The sequence below is a fragment of the Capricornis sumatraensis genome, chromosome 2, assembly GCF_032405125.1.
Source record: "Capricornis sumatraensis isolate serow.1 chromosome 2, serow.2, whole genome shotgun sequence".
Classification (NCBI taxonomy): Eukaryota; Metazoa; Chordata; class Mammalia; order Artiodactyla; family Bovidae; genus Capricornis; species Capricornis sumatraensis.
This window is the reverse complement of record NC_091070.1, coordinates 213647006-213667037: the sequence shown is the minus strand read 5'-3', so window position 1 is coordinate 213667037 and position 20032 is coordinate 213647006. Positions and strand designations below refer to the sequence as shown.

General features: G+C 48.3%; 1 protein-coding gene and 1 non-coding gene across 6 annotated transcripts in view; both read right to left on the bottom strand.

The window, feature by feature from the left end:
• Positions 1 to 1688: 1688 nt before the first annotated feature.
• ATG16L1 (autophagy related 16 like 1) overlaps positions 1689 to 20032 on the bottom strand; it is a 44025-nt gene continuing 25681 nt past the window's right edge. For 4 of the 5 annotated variants that reach the window (XM_068966778.1, XM_068966779.1, XM_068966780.1 and 1 more), the window contains 8 exons: positions 16471 to 16541; positions 15756 to 15827; positions 7309 to 7429; positions 6934 to 7039; positions 4902 to 5051; positions 4756 to 4803; positions 3865 to 3966; positions 1689 to 3135 (listed from right to left, as the gene is read on the bottom strand). In XM_068966778.1, the coding sequence (XP_068822879.1) occupies positions 3042 to 3135; positions 3865 to 3966; positions 4756 to 4803; positions 4902 to 5051; positions 6934 to 7039; positions 7309 to 7429; positions 15756 to 15827; positions 16471 to 16541 (764 nt within the window). In that variant the 3' untranslated portion in view covers positions 1689 to 3041. Of the gene's footprint in view, positions 3136 to 3864; positions 3967 to 4755; positions 4804 to 4901; positions 5072 to 6933; positions 7040 to 7308; positions 7430 to 15755; positions 15828 to 16470; positions 16542 to 20032 lie in introns of those variants that run through there. The other variant, XR_011144446.1, reaches the window with a different exon arrangement.
• Positions 8993 to 9246, bottom strand: LOC138074765 (small Cajal body-specific RNA 6). Its single transcript, XR_011144576.1, has one exon. It is a non-coding gene; the product is annotated as a small Cajal body-specific RNA 6 (non-coding RNA).

Genomic DNA, 20032 nt, shown 5'->3' with positions numbered 1-20032 from the left:
CCGGGCACCAGTGCCTGCCTGCGGGCCAGGACTCCAGAACAGCTTCTTGCTTAGCCGGGAAACTCTCCCTCAATCGTGACAGGAGACTCTTCAGCTCTGACAGAACCCGAGAGCCGCAGCTTTTGTCTTACCACCCGGGACCCCTTATGAGAACAGGCACGACTTGCAACAGCTTTCCTCACTGCCCCCGTCCTCGCTCAGGGCTCTGCCCAGGCCGTGAGCTTCAAATCCATGGTCTCGTCCCCCCAAATCACGGTTGACCGAGGACATGCCATAGGTGTGAAGGCACACAGGTAGCTTGGCACACCTGCAAACCGTGGCCTTTCCCAGCACATGTGCTCCTGGGGCCGGGTCGGGCCTCTCCATTGCCCAGGGTCCACACGAAACTTCCCGTGTGCCACGATGTGAAGACACACCAGGGCTTTACTAGATTCGTAGATGAAGGAGAGTGTGCCACAGCAGGTGCCTTACAAGACAGACACAGAACTCGATACCTCACACGACTCTGGGCGAGGGCTGCGGGAACATAAACTCTATTTCTGCCTGTGTCAGGTGGCACACAGGATCTCAGTTCCCCGACCACGGACTGAACCCATGCCCCTTGCAGAGAAGTGCTGAGTCCTAACCACCGGACAGGGACTTCCTGGGAATATAGATTTTAAGTCTTGAACTGTCAACCTGAGACAGGCTAATGTCTGGATCAAAGCTCACCCCAGCTCCAACCAGCCAGGATTCGCTCAGGGCAATTTTCGAAAACTCCCATGCCCACTCCTGCCCTGACCAATGGAACCAGGAGCACTGGGGGAGGGGCCCAGAGGGCCTGAGCGACAGAGAACAGACCATGAGGTGGAGGGAAGCACCACCACGGCGGGAGCCCACCCTGTACCCCAGCCTTGACGGCTGGGTGAGCTGGAGAGCAGACGTGCTCCCCTGCAGTCAAGAAAAACAGGACCATCAGGTTGCTGGCCTGCTTGCTTTCAGCCTTTCTGAAGAACGACTTACCTCCTTGAAGGTGACTGCCATGGGCTCCCCTTTGCACTGTCTGGCAGCCCCTGAGACTTCAGGTCATGATGGAACCCCAACTTGAGCTGCTGGGCGACTGTGTGGTGATGGGCTGGACAGAGGTCCTCGGGAACGGGGGGGGATACTCCAGGGAGACTCTCATTTGTTATGGCACAAGGCTGCTTCTAGATATCTTGAGCTGCTCTGAATAAATCGCTCCCCAGTTAGGAAATTTATGCCCCGTCAGCACAGAAGAAGCCTGAAGGCTGGGAGACTCACAGTTCACGATCTGTCCTATGGACAGCGTCTCCAGTGTGGGGACCGGGGCTCCTACGGCCACGGTGTGGAGCATACCACACAGCTACCAAAATCCTGAAGACAGCCTTTTCTAGATTCAGTTAAGATCTGCGAGTAACGCGGAACTGAAACACTGACGTTTACAGGCAGCAGTAACAACGAACCACGAGGAAAGGCACTGGGAAAGTATGAACCGTTATTTACAAACGAATGAGTACCAGGAAAATAAATGAAAGAAACAGCTTTTTGCCCTTAGGATGAAGAAAAATAAAATAACCACCAAGAGGCATGGAGTTTTGAAAAGTATATAACAGATTTCTTTTATTTACAATCAAGTTCTGTTGGGCAACATAATTAAATAAATAAAAGATGTGCCCTGGCCTGTGAACTTCAACTCCTCTCAACGCAAGTCCTCTGGACAGCAAATGAGGGAGGCGAGGGCAGGGGAAAATGGGGCGCATGAATCACCCCCACTTGCCCTGCCCTAGCACTCGCCCCCAACAACTGTCTGGAGAACAAGTATGGAAGGAAAAAAAAATAAAGTGCAATGAGTAAGTGATAAAAAATAATGGTGTTTCAGCCGCTCAAGAAACTAAAATTTTACAAACAACTAAGGTGGTAAAGATACATTTTTTTTTTTTTTTAAAAAACCTGCACAGGCCAGTTTTTCCCTGGCCTTGTCACACGTCCTGAAATCTAAAGATGGCATTCCCACGCTTCCTGGAATGGGCTTCCTGCACTAAAGCACCGATGGGGTATTGCACGTAGGCCTGGCAAAGGGGCACGACCTGGAACTGCTGGCTCGGGGATAACACACCCGAGGCCTCCGATCCCACCCGCCAGCCACCCTCACCCCAGCGTGGCGGGAAGACGGAGGCGGGCTGGTGGCTGGGACGTTCCAGGTGATTCGGGAAATCAGTCTTCGCTGACAGCACACCCGCTCCTCTGGAAAAAGTGTTTTGCGCTTCCTCTGCTACCCCCGCCCCTATTTTTTTTTTTTTTTTAATGAAACAGATTTATTTCTTAGTCAACAAACAGATATGTAGAACTGTTGGCAGCAGGGGTGGGGAGAGGCAGTTTTGAAGAAGAGTTGCTTTCCAAGAACACTTCGGGAGAGCTAGGGAAATTCCAACAGTGATCAGATGAGACCAGAGTAAGAGCCTCTAATACAGACACAGAGCAGCAGGGAGGACCGCAGGCCCATGTCTCCTCAGAGACCAGGGCAGCCCCACGGGCTGAGGGTGGGGCGGGGGGTTCCTGTTCGGGTTTCTGTTGATCCAATGATTAAAGCAGGTTCCCTGGGAAAACGACCCAAGGTGACAGGACATGCATCAGGCCAGGACCGACCCTGGAGGACGGGAGAAAGCACGGGGGAGAACCAACGCCCCAGCGTGGGGGCGCCTTTGGCACTGCCGCCCAGGAGAGCGCGGGCGCCCGCGCGCCCCATACTGAGGTATGCGAGACGGGCGCCAGTAGTGTCGTTTCCCCCCTTGAATCAGGGCAGGACCCTGAGCCCCTGGCTGAGGGACCGCATCGTCAGTGTTCTCAGTGTTAACTCTTTCAGGCTGGGAGGGGCCTCAGCCACGACCCTCAGGAACCCTGCTCGCAGGCAGGCCCCGGGGCCCCGGCTGGAGCTTTTCTCGGGAGGTCAAAGCCACACCCAACACGCCACCTGCCGGGACAGAGCTGTGGGGCCCGCCTGCTCCTCCAGCTCCAGACCGCTCTCTCCCGATGAGGGGCTGTCAATACTCCGACCACAGCACGGCTTTACTTCCTTTGTCCACAGTGACCACGTGGGAGCCGGCGGGGGACCAGGCCACCGCGTTGATAGACGAGCTTCAAAGGGAGAGGTGGGGACACGGGTGAGACCTCAGTGAGCTGAGCGCCAGGCTCCCTCCAAGGCTCTCTCGCCAGCAGGGAGTCAGTCAGGCCTGTCCCAGCACCCGGTTTAACGCCAGTGTGGCCCCCCATGCACAGGCAGGCGCTCACAGAACAAAAGAAGCCCGCTGTGATTCCAGGAGGCAGTTTAGGAAGAAAGGGAGCCAGGCCTTATCACGTTTGCCCTCAGGGAGTAGCTCTGAGAGAATTAAGAGGAGCACCTCAGGGCGGGCAGTGAGCGGCCTGCCTTCTCAGCAGCAGCTGAGCTTGTGGGGACAGGCCGAAGCTGAAAGAGAAAGGGGCCTGGGGGAAAGTATGTGAAAACCAGTGGTCACAAGCAGTCAATTTCCTGAGGAAAGGGACTAGAAGGGAGACAGGGCCGCAGAGGGGGAGGAGAGTAGTGAAGGGGCGGGAGGAAGCGGGAGTGCGCACACGATCAAAGAGGCAGAACGCAAGCCTTTCTCCAGTGGCCGCCCTAACGTGTCCTGGAACGTAAATGAGCAGGACCCAGCAGTCTGTGGTTCACTGAGAACGGCCCCAGCTTCTCTCCACTGACCTCACCCGCAGCAGAGCACCTGAGCGGACACGGCCCTCGTGGGGTCGACCTGGGCCCATGCCCGGGAGAACATCGGCCCCTGGGATGGAGCCACAGGCCTGCTCGGCGCCTCAGAAGGGCTGCTGTCTCACCTGTGATGCTTTGAGAGGATCTTCTCCACTTTCCCGGACAGCACGTTCCAGATGTACAGCGAGCCCTCGGCTGCGCCCGCTGCCACATAACTGCCGTCAGGGCTGGAAGACACACAAGAGAAACGGCGTCCGTCACCCACTCTCAAGTCAGCATCTTCACAAGGACCTCTCCCCAGGAAATCAAGGTTTGCTCTTCGCTTACAAGTCAAACTCATGACCACTCCTGAGTACCCAGGAACCCCGAGATGCTATTCACAGCCGTTTCGGCTGAAAGCTGCTAGACCGTTATCTGGCCTCACCAGCTACTGAGAAATGGTGCCACTGCAGTACTTCTGCGGGGCACAAGTCCCCAGTCATGTCGAGCACACAAGGAGGTCAAGGGCAACCCCAAGTGGTGAAGGGTTTCCCTGAGCTGGTGGACTGCCTGGTCACACGGTTCAGCGAAAACAGAAAAGGAACGACGTGCGGACTGTGGAGGAACTTCCCCACAGTGCTAGCCCTGAGCCTGGCAGTGTGTCTGTGAGAACGGCCACACTCAGACAGGAGAACAGGAAAGGGAGGGAGCCCATTCCGCTGTGCTCCAGGAGACTCCCCGCCCTTCCCCAAAAGCTCTCAGAGCTCTACTGTAATGAGTAGACAGAGAACAAACCAGTCCATCATCACACCTTCCGGGATGGCACACATTCTCAGTCACCGAAGGGACACTTCAGAAAGAGGGAGTGACAGCAACGTCCAGGACTGAACTTGCAGGTTCGCTCCCGGACACTTGCTCGCATGGAGACGCTGTACAGATTCAGCTCATTTCCCAGTGGGAGGAGGCCCCTGCTCTAACCTGAGATGAGCCGGGCTGGGGTGGGCAGGCTGGGGCAGGAGGCGCGCCTCCCCACTAACCTGAACACAGCTCTCGTCCAGTCGGAGCCGCACTTGAAGCCTGGTGCGCTGAAAGAGACAACGGCACCGTTACCCCGGAGTCCACGCCACTCAGGGCGTAAGTGCAGGCAGGCCTCTGGAGACCCAACCAGGGTGTCTTCAGTTACCTGAATGTCTGTCTGACAGCATTTATTCGTAGGTCTATAATTTTCAGCAGGTCATCTCGAGAGCAGCTGAGGAGTTCAGTTCTTTCTGGGTTTAAGTCCAGGGCAGTGATCTTTCCCAAGAGCTCCATCTCTCGGACAATACTCTCTGATCTACAAAAAAGATGGAAAATCTGCGAAAATGTAACAGAAAGGTCAGAACTTCCCCATTCCAAGCAGGGAGGCATGCCATGGAGCGGGAAGAGCAGGCAATTCAACGAGAACACACTGCTCTTCAAGGACAGCGGAAGCGCTCCCAACCCCACACAAACCACCTCAGCCTCAGCTTTAATTTGCCATCAACAGATTCTATTAGGTAGTTGTGAGTATCAGAACTCTGAAACTGGTAAGAATTAATTTCCTTGCTCTTTTCTGAAATATAGTAATTGCCAATCAGAGCTTCTGATCAGTATGAACTAAGCAGGGCTACTGTTTAATTTGTATTACTTCAATTTTATCATTTCAGCTTATCCAAAGAGACGTAAATCTGCTTTAGCGGGTCTGGGCTGCCTTCTATGGACAAGTGTGGATTCTCCCGGGAATCCTGCCGTACAAAGTTCAGCTCCCAGGCCTTCCAACCCATCCTGGCAAACTCTGGACACGGAGCCTGGACACTTGGCCACCTCGTCTTCCTTTTCTTCTCCCAGTTCTCCTCTGGGCCGTGGTCCATGCCAGGTCTGTGAACAGCAATCCTGGACTGGGCCCTGCTGGTGATACAGCCAAAGGAGCTACAAACCCTTCTGAGGTCATTCTGTTGTAAACTTTCAGTGAAAAGATTTCCTATCCCAAACCATAACGAAGGAAGAGAGTTTACTTTATTGCGGTCGCTCCATCTCCTGGGACTTGGGTCTTCATCTGTTAAATTAGGGGATGGAACAGGAGCCTTCTAATATCCAGTTTAGCTCTATAATTTCATACTTCAGTTCAAGTGTCAGCCAGCCAGTACACCTGAAGCTAACCACCAGTTACCCACTTCTAACCAACCCAGTCTCAGCCTGACTAGACGCCTCCCCTTTCACTCCCCACACCTGGCCCACCTCCGAGACCTCAGCTTTCTGTCCATTTCCAGCCACTCAGCCCTCAGGACAGCTCCCTGGGTCCTGCCCTCCTGTCATTTCACACACCAGCTCTAATAAATCAGCTCTCATGTCCTCAAAGTGCTCCTGTGAGGATGTCTCAATTTCTCTCCCATCCAACTTCTCAAAAAATTCTGTTTTCCCAAATACTCTATCAGAAGCTGCCAACTAATGCCCTTTTCTGAATACGTTCACTGCATCCTCTCCCTGAAGGTGTCGTTTATTCTCCATCTTGCTTTACTCCTTTCTCCCCTTCCTCACCCTCCACATCCAGCTTGTAATGAGCTCTGTCCAAACTCTCCCAGGAACCGGCTCCGGCTCCACATCGCCCTCTACTGCCCTGAGTTCAGCTCCTCAAGGCTCCGGTGACACCCTCTAAAACTGCCAGTGTAATCTACCAGACTCTCGTGAAGGAATCTCTGGCTAAACACCCAGCAGCTTATAAGATCAAGTCAGTCATCAATGGCGTCCGAAGCCTGCGGCAATCCGATCCCACCTACCCTGTCAGTCTCGGCTGCCCTCGGCTGACTCGCCCTGCCAGCTGCCCTCCGGGGCTCTTCTCTAGACTCGTCTCGAGAGACAGTCTTTAGTGTCCTTGGACACTGGTGCCCAGCCCCGCTTCAGCACACCCTGCAGACTTGTATGTCGGTCTCCCCAGTTACACTTGAATCTACCTGACAACCTAGTTGTTCAGCTGTTGACCTAGCAGCTAGTAAAGCGACTAGTGAGGGCATAGGGCACGCTCAGAGGTGACGACTGTGGCATTCTACTCCAGGGCAAAGACTATCCAACACGGAAGATGACGCCGACTGGAGCCGCCTCGGCCATTTCCAGGGCAGAAGCGCAGCCCACGCACGAGACACCAGCACAGTTTCACTGCCCCCTCATCTGCCTTCCCTCCAGGCTCACGGGTGTTTTACCGGATGTCCCAGAAACGAATTTTCTTGTCAAAATGCCCACTCATCACACACTGCTCTGTGCAGACGATGTCATTGCAGCTGGATCCCGCAAATACCGTCTTTATGCCTGAAAGAAAGCCGAACACGAGCAGTCACGCAGAGGCCCCTCCGGGGCGCGCCGCGCACCACTGCCCCTCACCCTCACTTAAGCCATTGGAACCGTTTATGTAAACGAAGCTCCAAAACCCGAAAAACAGTCCCTACATCATCACCACCTGACATGAGACCAGGCTTGAAATTCAAAGTGTATCACACTAGATGCAGGCTTTAACGCAGAAACAAACAGCTCCGCGGTTAGTATCAAATTGTTCACAGACAGAGACTGAATTTCCTCACAGACTTTGCTGCGTAGATCCCAGAGTTTGAGGGTCCGGTCGTGACTTCCAGAAACGATACGCGCGTTGTCCAGCAGGAACTTGGCAGACAGCACTTTGCCGCTGTGTCCTGTGAGCGTGTGCTAGGAGACAGAACACAGCCAGGGTGAGCCGCTGGGCGCAACGCTGGGAGTCAGGGGCCACCTGCCTGGGGGCCAGGGCCTCCAGACACCCTGAGGTTCAGTCAGGAGAAGTGAGGCAAAAGGGTGAGCGGCTCAGGGAAACACCCAGAAAGCCTGTCTCTGGGTACTTTCCATGGGTGAGGTATCAAGAAGAGGAGGATAAATCTCCCATCATAAATAAAAGTTAGAAAAAAAAGGTAATAGAAAAATGAAAAATCCAACACCACTTGAACTTCACATGGCCACATCCTCAGAATAAGGGAAGAGCAGACAGAGGACCCAAACAGACATTTTTTCAAAAAAACATACACAGATGGCCAACAGATAGGTGAGAAATGTAAGCTGGTGTAGCGACTAAGAAAACTGTAAGAACAAGCCCTCTAAAAATTAAAAAACTGAAACCCCGTATGATCCACCAATTCTATTTCTGGGTACTTTTCCCAAAGAAAACAAAACCACTAATTTGAAAAGATATATGCACCCCTATTTTCACTGCAGCATTAATCACAACAGTTAAGATATGGAAGCAAGTTAAGTGCCCGATGGCAGACAAATGAATAAAGACACGGAAAATATATACAACGGAGTATCAAGTCATAAAAAAAGAATGAAATCTTGCCATCTGTGACAACATGGAGGAACCTAGATGGTATTATGCTAAGGGAAATGAGTCAGACAGAGATGGATACCATACAATTTTACTTATATGTGGGATTTAAGAACCAAATTTAACACCATACAAAACAGAAACAGACTCAGATATAGAGAACATACTGATGGTTGTGGGAGGGGGTTGGGGGTATGAGAAAAAAGATGAGAGAGATTGAGAAGTACAAACTCCTAGTTACAAAAGGGTTCACAGGGATGGGGTTTGCAGCCGGGGAGTACAATTAATAACACTGCAATGTCTTTGCTGACAGATGATAGTTGGATGTATGGTGATGATAATTTGGCAATGTGTAGGAATAATGAACCACAATTTTGTGCATCTGGGATTAACAGTGTGGTAGGTCAATTTGAAAAAAAAAGGATGTATAAAAAAAGTATGACCAAGTACTCAGTAAAGGCTCTACTAAAGACAGCATACAGAATGCAAATAAAAATAGGATCTCCGCATTTAGTCTTATTAGCCAATGAAATGGAAAAGAACAATACATATACAAATGGTATCTATTTACTAATATTAGATTTATGCTGCCTCTTTAATCTTGTGTGTTACAGAAAAATAACATTTGTCTTCCAAGCGTTAAAAAAAACACACATAGAAACTTCCTGAATCTGTATCCTCTATCGAGGCTGATTACACAACTTAAAAAAGAGGGGAGGGGATGAGCACCTTCTTGAAATAAGCACTATTACAGATACCTGTCTGTACTATTCTTGCCATTTTCTGGAAGTCTGAATTATAAAAAGTCAGTTTCCTATTTAAAGTCAGACCAGGCAGGATCACTGGAGGCATAATTTATAAAAGGAAACATCAGGACTCTTTAGATAAACAATTAAGACTTCCAGGGGTTTTTCAGAGGTCTCAGCTTGAAACATCAGACCGCAGCCACAGAGTCCAGCTTTCCCAACAATCCCATCTTTTTGTGACCAGCTGTGGGGTGCCAGCCACGGCGTCTCCCCAGGGTGGCCAAGGAACGCAGCCCGGGGTCGTAACTGAGGGTCACCGCCCTGTACCCATGACCGCACTACTGGAGCCCGAGGGGAGAGCCGGCTGGGGGTGGCAGGGAAAGGATTTGGGGGGTCAGCCCCTGTCCTATTTCTCAACATGGATCAGCATATTTGCATGTGGAAATCTCAAGAGGCTCAGAAGGCATTCAAGTATTCACCAGTGTTTCTTATAATTTTTTTTAAAAGGGGCTTTTTTTTCTTGATGATGGATTTTAGTTCCCCAACCTGGAACTGAACCTGGGCCCTTGGCAGTGAAAGTGTGGCATAGTAGCCACTGGTTCGCCAGGGAATACCATCCTCACCACCCCAAAAAGCAGCTTCTGAAAGACCCTAATATACTTACTATAACTGCTACCTTCCTGGGTTTCACTCCAAATCCCTGAGCTCAGATCTCAAAGTTGAGAGTTAACATTTTAGATACCAACCTTCCCTCTCTGCCCAGAAGAACAACTCTACACCATCACAGGAACAGAAAGCTCAGGGCTGCACGTACTTCCCCTTTTAGAAAGGGAAGTCTGCCCGGACTCCAAGACTCCTTCCTCTCACGTTTAAACCTTTCTGAAGCTGGAACAGCATCCTACAATCGCGGCCAGCCAGGTGGCAGCCATGCTGAGGCTGTGTGACAGCTCCCTACTGATCCTTCTGAAAAGATCAAGAAAGCTCTAGCAACAAAGCTTATGTTAAATACAGTATATTTAACCTGTTCTACTGAGCAATGCTCAGTAGCAATCATCTAATCTGCACAAACCCTGGGGAAAGACCAAAAACTCGTGCAGGTACTTCTCACGCTATGTAAGCTGTTAGTAAAAAACTATTTCACCAAAAATTTAAAATCGCTTTTCACACACACACAGAGGAAAAGACACTGCTCGTTAAGTGAGCAATGCCAGTGCACTCATTGGGCTGACCCTAACTGCATGTCAATACGGAAATATCCCTACATATTTATCCACTACATTTTTGTTTGTTTCTGTACATTTTTTTCCCTCCATTGGAGTGTAACTGCTTTACAATGTTGTTTTAGTTTTGTAACCCACAGCATTCAAAACTGCGTAGCCTGGGAATGCACTTTTAACTTCACGGCACAAGCAATTTTCCATGTGACAGCTGAAAATATACAGTTTGGGGGTCCCACTGTTTGCCCAGAATACTCTGGGTCTCTAAGTCTAAAAAAGACTAATCTCTTCCTCATGCTGCTTAGAAGGGTGACCCATGCACATGGCACAGTTGACCCTCTAGAGTTTTTGTGATGTAATTAATATAGGCAAACAGTCTCTAATAGGTAAACCGTCTTCAAGTAACGAGATTATAATCTAATTGAAACTTCCTTGGCCAGCAGGCACCTAGATCCCTTTAAACGTTTCACAGTCAGAAATGATACTGCAATGAACATCTATGAATATAAGGCTTCCTTGTGACTTATTTCCTAGCTCTTCACATGTGTTACTTCTAAAAACTCTGGATTCCTGCTTATCTTGTTCTTGTCCAGTGGGACAAAACCTCAATGAAGCTAGCTAGTTCCATCTCCATGCTCTCAATAGTATGGAATGTAGCTCCTGCAAGGAAAACCAACCAATCCATCCTAAAGGAAATCAGTCCTGAATATTCATCAGAAGGACTGATGTTGAAGCTGAAACTCCAATACTTTGGCCACCTGATGCGAAGAGCTCACTCATTTGCAAAGACCTTGATGCTGGGAAAGATTGAAGGCGGGAGGAGAAGGGAACAACAGAGAATGAGATGGTTGGATGGCATCACCGACTCAATGGACATGAGTCTGACTAAACTCCAGGAGTTGGTGATGGACAGGGAGGCCTGGTGTGCTGAAGTCCATGGGGTCACAAAGAGTTAGACACAACTGAGCGATGGAACTGAACTGAAGTTATTAAGTTAATTTAAGTGGATCAGATTTATTTCCTATTCTTTTACCCATTCAGTATTTTTGATACTTTCCACCTGCCAATGCAGGGGACGTGGGTTCGAGCCTTGGTCTGGGAAGAGCCCACATGGTGCAGAGCAACTAAGGCTGTGCTCCCCAACTATTGAGCCCACACGCCCTAGAGCCTGTGCTCCGCACCAGGAGAATCCACCACAAGGAGACGCCCACACACAAGGAAGAGCTGTCTTTGCTCGCTGCAACTGGAGAAAGCGCGAGCAAAGCAATGAAGACCCAGAACAGCCAAAAAAAAGTTAACATTTAACTTCTAACACTACTTCAAGGTTTTATCTTCCTCTTTCAGAGCCAACATGGGCTCTGAAGTCAGAGAAGCCCGAGTGTCCCAGTGGAGTGCTCTCTGCCCTCAGGCTCTGCTTGCTACAGGGCTGCCCATCACACAGGCAGTAACCATCAGCGGCAACCAACACAGGTGACCTCAGAGAAATGCAGACCTTGATGAGGAGGTTTCTGAAATAAAAACCATCATCTGAGAGTCAGTCCACACTGAGGCCCTTTATCCACATCAATGTTAGAGAAGTTGGCAGGGCAGCTTCTTCAACCCGGTTCCTCAGTTTCACACTCATCTTTTTTTTTTTTTCCTGGCTTTCCTGGGGGCTCAGATGGTAAAGCGTTTGCCTGCATGCGGGAGACCCAGGTTTGATCCCTGGGTTGGGAAGATCCCCTGGAGTAGGAAATGGCAACCCTCTCCAGTATTCTTGTCAGAAGAATCCCCGTGGACGGAAGAGCCTGGTGGGCTACAGGCCATGGGGTCGCAGAGTCGGACACAACTGAGCGACTTCACTTTAAGATTTTTTTGGCAGTTGCAAACACCCCGCCTTGAAAGGTGTTCTCTGCAAGGGACTCCTTCACCGCCAGGCTGTTTCTAGGCCACCTTTCCTGAGGGGATTTAAAGGGAGCACTCGCCCAGCCACCCCGGCCTTCTGGTCTCACCCAACACCACCCCTCAGCATACGAGGTGAGGAGACACTGACCAGGGCTTGGATCTCGTGTTTCAGAACACAGATGCCCATTCAAGCCCGCTAACATCCTCTGCGAACTAAAGAAGCCAGAGCCTCCTGGACAGGGAGCCTACTCACTTTCTGGGCCCTGGTAAGGGTCTCATGTGGTTTCTGTGGGCATGGGAACCTGCTAAAAAGGCCTCCTGACCGCCGTCACACATTTACCAAGTGAGCAGGCACGGCTGTGAGCCCTGGTCCAACACAGGCTGCTACAAGCCCTGGCACCAGCCCCCAGCTTGAGGCTCCAGCAGCTCCTCCAGCGAGACTTGCCCACCTCTGCGAACCAGCTCACTCTACCTCCAGCTCTCCTCCTAATTTCAGACCCACAAACTGACACCTACCTGTTCAGAACTCTTCTACCAGCTACAAATACCATCCTGCACACAACTCCTTGCTTCACTCATCTAAGGGCCTAAACTGCAAGAAGACTCTCTCCCTTTGCACTCTTCAGACAAGTTTTGCTGTGTCTCAGCTGAAAATGATTCAGGCCAACGGAACACAGGAAACAGCACAGGCCTCATTCCCGAGTCCCATCTTTCCATCTGTTCACTGCGTGACCCCAGGCAATTCTGCGGGCTTAGCTGAGCCTCGGTTTTCCCATCTATCTACCTCCCCTGGATTTCTGAGAATTAAAAGCAGTAACATACATAACATAATACAGCTAGTGGATGCAATGAAATTCCAGAATTGTTCAAATCCCTAAAGGATGATGCCATCAAGGTTTTGCACTCATTATGTCAGCCAATCTCAAAGACCCAGCAGTGGCCACAGGACTAGAGAAGGTCAATCCTCAGCCCAATTCCCAAGAAGGGTAGTACCAAAGAATGTGCTAACCACCGGACAACTGCACTCGCCTCCCACGCTAGTAAGGTCATGCTAGTAAGTAAACTTTCGCATGCTAGGCTTCAGCCAGACGTCCAAGCTGGGTACAGAAAAGGAACAGGTACTAGAGATCAAATTGTCAACATTCGCTGGATTATACAGAAAGCAAGGAAATTTCAGAAAAACATCTATCTGTTTCATTGACTACGCTAAAGCCTCTGTGAAGATCATGACAAACTATAGAAAGCTCTCAGAGAGATGGGAATACCAGACCATCTTACCTGTCTTCCGAGAAACCCGTACGTGAGTCAAGAAGCAGCTGTTAGAACCCTGTATGGAACAACTGACTGGTTCAAGATCGAGAAAGGAGTAGGACAGGGCTGTTCGCTGTCACCCTGTTTGTTTAACCTATACGCTGAGCACATCACGAGAAATGCAGGGCTGGGTGAGTTACAAGCTGGAATCAAGACAGGCGGGAAAAACATCAACCTCAGATATGTATATGATAGCACTCTAATGGCAGAAAGCAAAGAGGAACTAAAGAGCCTCTTGATCAGGGTGAAGGAGCCGGTTTAAGACTAAATATTAAAAAAATTTAAGATCATCGCATCCAGTCCCATTACTGCATGACAAATAGAAGGGGAAAAGGTAGTGACAGATTTCCTCTTCTCAGGCTCCAGAATCACTGAGGACTGTGACTGCAGCCATGAAATCCGAAGCCTGCCTCCTGGCAGGAAAGCGATGACAAACCTAGACAGTGTGCTGAAAAGCAGAGACACTACTCTATCGACAAAGGTCCGTATAGTCAAGGCTATTGTCTTCCCAGTGGTCACGCACGGTTCTGAGAGCTGGACTGTAAAGAAGGCAGAACACCAGAGAATTGATGCCTTCAAACTGTGGTGCTGGAGGAGACTCCTGAGAGTCCCTTGGACAGCAAGGAGATCAAACCAGTCAATCTTAAGGGAGATGAACCCTGAATATTCCCTGGAAGGACTGATGCTGGAGCTGAAGCTCCAGTATTTTGGTCATCTGATGCAAACAGATGACTCACTGGAAAAGTCCCTGATGCTGGGAAAGACTTGAGGGCAGAAGGAGAGGAGGGCATCAGAGGATGAGATAGCTAGACAGCAACACCGATCAAATGAACATGAACTTGGGCAAACTCTGGGAGGTGATGAGGGACAGGGAGGCCTGGCGTGCTGCAGTCCATGGGGTTGCAGAGTCAGACACGACTGGACGACGGAACAGTAACAATGCACTAGCACACTTGACTACTCAGTCTGACACACAGAAGGCACCCAGGCAGACGCCCTCTCCTTCAGGCAAATTAGTGCCTGCAGAAGTAACCAGCCCCACCATACGTTTCCACCAAGTAACTGATGGTTACCTAAAGAAGGCATGCCCCAGGACGGACCGTGACACTGCCAACAGGCTGGACCAGCTTTCCCAGCTGAGGATGCGGGACTGCCGGGCCTCAACTGGAAACGCATCTGAGCCTTTGAACAGATGTGCACTGGGACCTCAGAGGCGCCCAGCCCTGCCCACAGGCGTCCGGCAGTCCCCAACCCCGTTCCTCCAGGAAGAACAGGGACAGGCCCTCCAGCTGCCATCAGACAGCCATCTTTGTCATCCTCACATCTCCTGCTTTGCACGTGGATCGTCTCTCAACTAAGACAGGAATTACAACCCTGTATGTGTGAGCTAGCACCTGCGCTATGCCATGCTTTAGCTGCTCAGTCATGTCCGACTCTTTGCGACCCCATGGACTGTAGTCCACCAAGCTCCTCTGCCCACGGGGATTCTCCAGGCAGGAATACCGGAATGGGTTGCCGTGCCCTCCTCCAGGGGACCTTCCTAGCTAGCACCTAACACTGGCTATCTTCCATACAGTTCCTTGAAGGAAGTGGAAAGACTGGGGGTGAGCGAGCAGTGCACCTCTAGCCACTCTTCCGGCTCCGGCCCTGCAGCTGCCTCAGGCCACTGGAAACGACCCCACAGACCACTCTACCACAGCGCCCCACCTCCCTGTAGATTCTCTCTAGAAAGTTCATCTTCACATCACACGCTCTGCTTTTCCTGTGAGCTGACGCACAGGTTTGTGTCAGGTTTTTTTCGGGGGGTAAAATGCCTATTAGTGTCAAGTAAATCCTCCACCTCATCTTTCAGTAGCCTTTATTTAATAAGCTCATGCGAAGGTTGCTTCAAGCTTAAGGAGAAAAACGTGTCTTTAAATTAATCTATGCTTTCTAACTAGAACAAAAGTGATATAACCATTAAATTTCTGTCTTTGTCTTAGAATCCAAGAGACTTCTTGGTGACTGTGGGTTCAGACTGCAGATTTCTTCAACATCTGAACCCACAGTTCTTGCTTTCCTGTACATCTGTCTCCTGGCTTCGTGTGAGATGTTTTATCTCTACCATAACTTCACCCTCAAAAACTTCTCCATAGCCTACTTTCCAGCTCTATTTTGTGAGGCGATTAAGTCTTGGGGTCCTTAAGAAACACAGCTTACACTTTGGTACCAAAACAGCTGAAGTTAAGCTAACACTGACACCTACCTAAAACCCTGAGCTCTTATGAACAGGAGTATCCAAAGTCTTTCATGGAAATGTGATGGTTTGCTATCACAAATATTTCAGAGCTGAATATTGGACAAAGAACGTGAAGTGGAAACATCAATTTCCCTAACGAGGAAAAGGGCAGGGGAATCGAGTCTGATGGTCAGGACAACACACAATTCTCCTAACGCGTCACCCTGCCATTTCCTACATTTGTGACCGATACCCACCCACAGGAAGTCTGGAGGCTGTACTTGCTTTCTTAACTGGGTCTTACCCGTAACCGGTAGTCATCCACGGTCCAGATGCGGCTTGCAAAATCATTAGAAGCTGCTAAGAGGTAAGATCCCTACAGGAAAGAAGGGAAGAAGGAAAAACAGGGAACTTCAGTTCACATGATATAAATTTCCTCATATCAAACTCAAGAATGTTTAGATGACTAAAACTATATACCTGATCTGAATACTGTTATAACCAGAATTCTGTTAACTAATCAGTCCCCATTAACTTCAGACCTCTTTCCTGAGCCTGCTCAACCTCACCTGAAGGCGGTAGATGTTACACCTCCAGCTCAAAATGGAACTCATCCCCCTGTGCTCACTTCCACCCCACTTCGGTAAGAGCAAGTACTAATTCTCTACACCCGCCCAAGTCCACGAGCCAGAGGCACAGACTTCTCAGGCTCACCTCCCAGCTGTCCCCCAGCTGTAGACCCTCTCCTTTCCACCTGCACTGACTCAGCCCAAACCAGAGCCTTATCGAGTCTGGAGAGATGCTGACTAACCGGGTTACCAAGACCTGTCTCCCCTACCCATCTTCAACCTACTCATGATCAGCACTGAATTTTTAACCTATTGGCATCGTTCTCTAACATTAAGATAAAAACAGCAGAGAAACCAGGTGGGTTATTTTTAAATTTCAAGAACCAGATGTCAAAAATGGTTTCTAAACACCTCTAAACTCACCCATTTCCATGGATATTAGGTACTTACAGCACTATCAAATTCAATGCTTGTAATTCCTGCATTACTGCCGGACAGGGAGCCCTTGAATTCACATTTGTCTGCATAAAAACAAAGATGCCAACATACCAATTAAAACGAGGCACTTGAAACACAACGGAAGCTAATCACATGGTCAAAAACAACTTCCCCGCATCTTTACAGAATCAAGTAGCAGGACAAACAGCATAATGAGACCGGAATGTTCAGCTGACCAGTTCCCAAAGCAACAGACCCACAAGAGGGTGCGGAGCCCAGCATTTTCCGGTTGGCTCTTACACAGCTCTTTTTAAGGAATTTAGTGTCATCAATTCCCTTTACAAAAGTGCAGGGATTTAAAAACATGTCAACTGACCTAGAGTTTATTTAGCTATTTAATTTACATAAACACATCTCTGTCAACTTAACTATCACTTTCATGGAAACTGACCATTAAAATTTGAGAACCCAAGTACGAAAAATAGTTTTACTTGTAGTTATATAAACTGGCTAGTCATTAGATTTCCAGTAAAGCTAGTTTGGAGTTTCTGGAATTTATCTGTCCACTCTACCTATGTGAAGCTAAGGTTCTGGTGAACCAATCGCCTGCCAGTGCTCTCCTGAAGCCTACCTCACCCCCAGGACCAGCCATTCATCCCTGGACTGTGCTTTCAGACTCTGGCCACCCTGAGGGCAACTTAACAGATAAAAGGATAAATCTCAATGATGCTGTGATTAAATTCCTTCTTTAAAGGGTATCTCAAGGATAACCTGGGTATTCTTTTTGCTTTGGCGCCATCCCTTCAATCTTTCTGGAGTTATTTCTCCACTGATCTCCAGTAGCAAGTTGGGCACCTACTGACCTGGGAAGTTCCTCTTTCAGTATCCTATCATTTCGCCTTTTTATACTGTTCATGGGGTTCTCAAGGCAAGAATACTGAAGTGGCTTGCCATTCTCTTCTCCAGTGGAACTGTACAGAAGAACTGTACAAAAAAATCTTCATGACCCAGATAATCACGATGGTGTGATCACTCATCTAGAACCAGACATCCTGGAATGTGAAGTCAAGTGGGCCTTAGAAAGCATCACTACGAACAAAGCTAGTGGAGGTGATGGAATTCCAGTTGAGCCATTTCAAACCCTGAAAGATGATGCTGTGAAAGAGCTGCACTCAATATGTCAGGAAATTTGGAAAACTTAGTGGCCACAGGACTGGAAAAAGTCAGTTTTCATTCTAATCCCAAAGAAAGGCAATGCCAAAGAATGCTCAAATTACCACACAACTGCACTCATCTCACATGCTAGTAAAGTAATGATCAAAATTCTTCAAGCCAGGCTTCAGCAATACATGAACCGTGAACTCCCTGATGTTCAAGCTGGTTTTAGAAAAGGCAGAGGAACCAGAGATCAAATTGCCAACATCCGCTGGATCATCGAAAAAGCAAGAGAGGTCCAGAAAAACATCTATTTCTGCTTTATTGACTATGCCAAAGCCTTTGACTGTGTGGATCACAATAAACTGGAAAATCCTGAAAGAGATGGGAATACCAGACCACCTGACCTGCCTCTATGAGAAATCTGTATGCAGGTCAGGATGCAACAGTTAGAACTGGACATGGAAAAAAAAAAAAAAGAACTGGACATGGAACAACAGACTGGTTCCAAATAGGAAAAGGAGTACGTCAAGGCTGTATATTGTCACCCTGCTAATTTAACTTACGTGCAGAGTACATCATGAGAAACGCTGGACTGGAAGAAACACAAGCTGGAATCAAGATTGCCAGGAGAAAGATCAATAACCTCAGATATGCAGATGACACCACCCTTATGGCAGAAAGTGAAGAGGAACTAAAAAGCCTCTTGATGAAAGTGAAAGTGGAGAGTGAAAAAGTTGGCTTAAAGCTCAACATTCAGAAAACGAAGATTATGGCATCCAATCCCATCACTGCATGGGAAATAGATGGGGAAACAGTGGAAACAGTGTCAGACTTTATTTTGGGGGGCTCCAAAATCACTGCAGATGGTGATTGCAGCCATGAAATTAAAAGACACTTATTCCTTGGAAGAAAAGTTATGACCAACCTAGATAGCATATTCAAAAGCAGAGATATTACTTTGCAGACTAAGGTCCGTCTAGTCAAGGCTATGGTTTGTCCTGTGGTCATGTATGGATGTGAGAGTTGGACTGTGAAGAAGGCTGAGCACCAAAGAATTGATGCTTCTGAACTATGGTGTTGGAGAAGACTTTTGAGAGTCCCTTGGACTGCAAGGAGATCCAACCAATCCATTCTGAAGGCGATCATCCCTGGGATTTCTTTGGAAGGAATGATGCTAAAGCTGAAACTCCAATACTTTGGCCACCTTATGCGAAGAGTTAACTCATTGGAAAAGACTCTGATGCTGGGAGGGATTGGGGGCAGGAGGAGAAGGGGACGACAGAGGATGAGATGGCTGGATGGCATCACCAACTCGATGGATGTGAGTCTGAGTGAACTCCGGGAGTTGGTGATGGACAGGGAGGCCTGGCGTGCTGCAATTCATGGGGTGGCAAAGAGTCGGACACGACTGAGAGACTGAACTGAACTGAACTGAAGGATAACCTAGATAGAGAAGTTAGGGAAATAGTTAGGGAACCATTCAAATCAAATTCATAAGACAGGAGCACAGAATAGTATACGTTTCAATGGACAGCCTTTTCTTTCAGGACTTCTGAATGCTAATAAAAATGATATAAATGTGGATTTGGAGCTGTCAAATACATTTAGAGCCAGCACTATTAAGCTGGTGAGTAAATCCCTGAATTAATTTGCAAAATATAGCACATTTAATGCCTTTTCCTGGATCCTAGGTTTCATTAGATTTTCATGAGTCTAAAAAAGGTCAACACCCACTAATTAAAGACTTTATTTAGATTAGAACTTTACAGACAAAAATATTACTGCAAATTCTAAAAAACATCTCCGTGGCTCATGCCTAAAACATTGCTCTGTCTGGCGGGTGACAAAGAGCCAAAACCTCAGAAATGATCACTAAGTGTTAGTCTACACAAGAGATGGAACTCAAAAGACCAAAGATCGTCTTATTTCATGAAAGGTGTTTTGGACTTGGTCTCTTCCAAGATTCAGTAAATATTAGCCAAGAGGGAGAAAATTATACACCAAGTAAGCTATCTGTGGAGGAAAGGTCTTATAATTAGTTAGAACATGACTGACATTTGTTACTGAAAACTATTAAAAAAAAAAATGCTGCCAGATACTCTATGTTATTTCTGTAGATTTAGTAGAAACTTTTCATTTTACTAACACAATTTATGCTCCGGCACAAATTATGTCAGTATTAATTCTGATTAGTGTTCACTTCCTCTTCGACAGCAAAGAGGTAATACTTCTTTCTACTAGTGGCTGGTATCTCTAATTTTCTTATAGGTATTTTTACTGACCAAGGAGTAAAACAAAAGTATTTCTAGAGCTATTTGTATTTATTTGCAAGGTATAATCGAAATAGAGTATCTGTGTAGATACTTTTTTTAAATCACCAAATCTCTATCCTTATCATTTACTGTTAAGTTTCAGC